Source organism: Malaya genurostris, chromosome 2 (assembly GCF_030247185.1).
Source record: "Malaya genurostris strain Urasoe2022 chromosome 2, Malgen_1.1, whole genome shotgun sequence".
NCBI classification, from domain to species: domain Eukaryota; kingdom Metazoa; phylum Arthropoda; class Insecta; order Diptera; family Culicidae; genus Malaya; species Malaya genurostris.
The window spans coordinates 86,531,833-86,535,824 of record NC_080571.1 but is presented as its reverse complement, the minus strand read 5'-3'; the positions used below and the strand labels follow the sequence as shown (position 1 = coordinate 86,535,824).

General features: G+C 37.0%; 1 protein-coding gene across 1 annotated transcript; it reads left to right on the top strand.

Moving 5' to 3' along the window:
- The first annotated feature begins 763 nt into the window (after positions 1 to 763).
- Positions 764 to 2,127, top strand: LOC131432475 (uncharacterized). The gene is made up of 2 exons (XM_058598779.1): positions 764 to 891; positions 956 to 2,127. Exons 1-2 carry the CDS (start codon positions 869 to 871, stop codon positions 2,028 to 2,030), a joined length of 1,098 nt encoding a protein of 365 aa, XP_058454762.1. The 5' UTR covers positions 764 to 868; the 3' UTR covers positions 2,031 to 2,127.
- Positions 2,128 to 3,992: the final 1,865 nt, after the last annotated feature.

Below are 3,992 nucleotides of genomic sequence, written 5' to 3'. Positions count from 1 at the left end.
TATTGATGCTGTTCAACAGTTATAAAAGATTTTTGCGGTTAAACAATTTTATCGAAGGGTGTTTGCGTTGCGCAGTAGAAATAATTAATACTGTATTATTTAACGACTATGGGTTCAATTTTCTTAAATTGAGTCACACATCACTTTACAACTTGTAGCACCACATAAATTCTATTTCATAACACATCCCTTAATAGCAATCTCACTTATTTTTCCACAGGTTATAATCATATTCATTAATAATTTTACAACCAACAACATAGTTGCGAATCAATCAGCATAAAACTTATCTAAACTACGTCTGCATTAACTGTTTCTCTAATCGATGCACGTCCAATGCCCGGTGCTTCCTTGCTGCCGGCCAGAGTCATTAAGTAATTTGCTAATGACATTATTTTGAACACCTTTCGATACATTTTCAGTCTACCCAATGGTTGGTTGTTGTTTTTCACACGCCTCACCAGGCGCCCCGCCTGACTTGCGAATGGCGCTGTTTGCAATTTTATTGAGCCCATGTTGACCGGACTGTAAAATTTTCATGCGTCCAATACTAAGCAACCGTGTTTCCGACCGAGGAGGAATATTTTACTGTTTCAGGAGCAGGTGGCGTAGGTGATAGGAGAATCACTAGGGTAGAAAAAAGTAATTAAAATACGAATGAAATCAGTTTTCGCTACAATGTATGGAACTAGCCAACGAAAAGAATGCAACTTTTATGCGGATTCCACAAACTCAGAACAGATTCTACTCGAACATCAAATCAAATACAGTATACGAGAAAGGTCAATCGTCACGAGTAGCGAAACTGCAACATCGAACTGATAACGATTCGTTTGTAAATAAGCATTCGTCCCGGAGCGGCTGAACAATGGGATGGAGCTATCTCATGCTGTAAGTATAAATTTAATTTTAATTTAATCCCAATCAATCTTCTTACAAACACAAATCTTTGCAGAATTATACTCATTTACTTGGGAACAATTACGTGTCCTGTCACCTGTTGGTACTACAACTGCTTCGTAGATTCGACGGTCCTTCTGAACGATGGTTGCAGTTTGAAGAACATTGTCGTCAGCAAGGACACCGATGCCGAAAACATTTACTTTCCTCCAACCAACATTAATTTTTTCGTCTCGAATTTCTCTTCCTTCTCGCCCGTTCTGGGGTCACGGTTGGCGGAAGAAACGGAAAGTGTGAATTTCTACAATTGTCAAACTCCCACATTGGCCATTCCGGTAGCGCTTCGGAGGCTGGGGATATTTTTCAACAACCTGCAAAAAGTGTACTCCAACTATCGACAGCAAAATCGGTTGGAATATTTGAGTATTGTTGATACACAAGTGTCGGAAATTCGATTTGTGGAAGTCTTGGACCGACTGCGGTTTCTTCGTATCCAGAAAAACCCAGTGCGATATGTGAATTTTGAACGGTTTCGTAATCTCACCGAGTTGGAGATTATTGATTTGAGGGAAAACCAGATCACCTTCATCGATCCGGGACTGAGACAGATTGACCTGCCGAATTTAAGTGAACTTCGTCTCAATGGGAACTATCTGCTGGAACTGGATAGTAGTCGGTGGAATTTTTCCCGTTTAAGTGTTTTGAATGTTAACACCAATTTTCTGCAAACACTGAACCTTCAGGATCTAAATAAAATGATGCCGGTTTTGACGGAGATTGGTCTCGGGCGAAATCCTTGGAACTGCAAACGACTGAATGCCATCATCGATTACCTGGTCGATCGCAAAGTGAACTACGTGGAAACCGGCGTAGAACTGGACTGTACTTCGTTTGATTATATTGAATATTTGAACTTCTCGGAACAGGATGATGCAACTCGTAGTGCGGAAATGCTGGCTAATTTGAATGCAACATCAACGCAATACTTTCGGGATGCTAAATCGATTGCACTTGAAGGTGTGTTGAAGCGTAACGAGGAGCTGCAGTTACACCTGGAAGAACTTGAAACAGGTATTGGTAGAATAAAACATAAAATTAGTGATTTGAAAGCTATGATTGACAGGAACTGAAAAGTTTAGAATTTTGTAAGTGTGGAAGAATAAAAACTAAGTGCAATTCGAAAAAACCGTCTGATTTGTTCATCATGCACATTAAGAGAGCGACGCAGTTCACGAAAATTTACGTGCAAGACCATGCACATGAAATTCATTGAAATTATAAAACCTGTTTTAATCTACCTAATGGTGTAATGATGTCTTTCTCATATTACTGATAACATCAAAAATATTACTGTGGAATTCTCAAAAACAACTGTTCATTGAATATAAATAGGAAAGATTGTTCGGACTTTTCCTAACAAACTGTACAAATCCTGTTTACCTTGTAGTTCAGGAACCGGAAGTAGTATCCACAACATATTTGGGAATTCCGTATGAAACTGTAAAACTTTTGCTCCTTTGCCCATTCAAGACGTTTTTGTACATGTTTTCACTCAATATCGGTTTTTGCAAGTACTTCGAAATTTTAAATTATTCGACATTTTAAATCAAATGTCTGCGAACGGTTCCGTACGATTTATTTAAACCTTTTTTGGTCAATTCTAAAGTACCTTCGCGTAAAGTTAATGTCGGATTCTGCAAAAACAGATCACAAATCACTTTTTCGTCTTTTTCCGACAATACACCGACAGAGCCGCGATTTGGAAAGTCGTCGACATTTTTCACCACTTTAAAACGATTCACCCACTTACTCACGAACTGTTTCGACTTTTTCATGTATTTCGCCGTGGCAGCTTGGGTCATTTTGGGATCTTTCGGATGCGAGCACAAAAAAACTGCTTCGAACCACGTAGCGTACGCAGTACTCATATTGAAAAAAAAAATGCTGAAATCGAATTAACCTTTTCTCATTACCAATCGAGTTCATCTTATATAAATTAGAAATTAATCTTAAGCACTCGAAATTTACCATGCGGTAGTTGTCTTTCAAAAGGACCAAATTGTGGAACTCACTACGATATTAAGCACTGTTCGAAACATTTTTATCGAACGATTTGTTGTACAGCAGCAGATATTTTGTTTTCTTCCTCAGAACGCGTTCTGATTGGCTGGTGTTGACATGGGTCAAATGAGACAGGTTTTTCAATAGTGTACTATTGAAATACTTCAAAGTTTTTGCTATACACGTTTAAGTTGAAAATTTTCGATTTTATTGGTAGTTAGATTATATAAATCCTTTCACAGATCACTGAGCTATGAGCTTTAAAAATACGAGCAAGGCAAACGCGCCTTATGGATTATCCCCTTTGATACTCGTTTATACCAAACATTTCAGAAAAGTTTAATTTTAAATTATTTTAGATTATGTCACACAACTGAAGATTTTATCATAATATTGTGATCATATTTCCGATGGCATGTAGCAAAAATTATGTTGATTCGTTAGATACAACAAGAGATAATCACGATCAAAAACTTATCACTCTCTTTTGAAAAGGCACCCCATAGTAAAGTAAGTCGTATTCACGACAAAATGTGTTCCACATTAAAAGTTTGAATATATTTTTTAAGTAAAGTAACTTTCTTACTTTTGCTGAATTGCAATTATTACACCACTTGCTATTGCTTTATTTTCAGAGCAAAATAGACTCAAATAACTTTCCATCCGTCAAACTTTGAAATGAGCCACAGTTTTAGATAAATTTAAGTACTCTATAAAAAATTACTGCCGACTGTCAAATTTTAACTAAAAGTTCAAATAATTCGCAGGATGGTCCATACTCTTAGAATGGAGGAAGAAAATAAATTTCAATCGTAAAAATGCTAGCAAACTCACAAGTAGCCAGTTTGACGTATATTGAAAATACGAGTCACGAAGCTAACAACAAATTATCATTTTATTGAAACGCTGAACTGTTTTGCCTTTCTCATATAGAAAGGTTATACAATCACTTGAAATCGACTAGTAAAAATTGGCCAAGTATCATTTACCATTCCACTCAGTTCGTCGAGCTGAGCAATCTATCTGTGTGT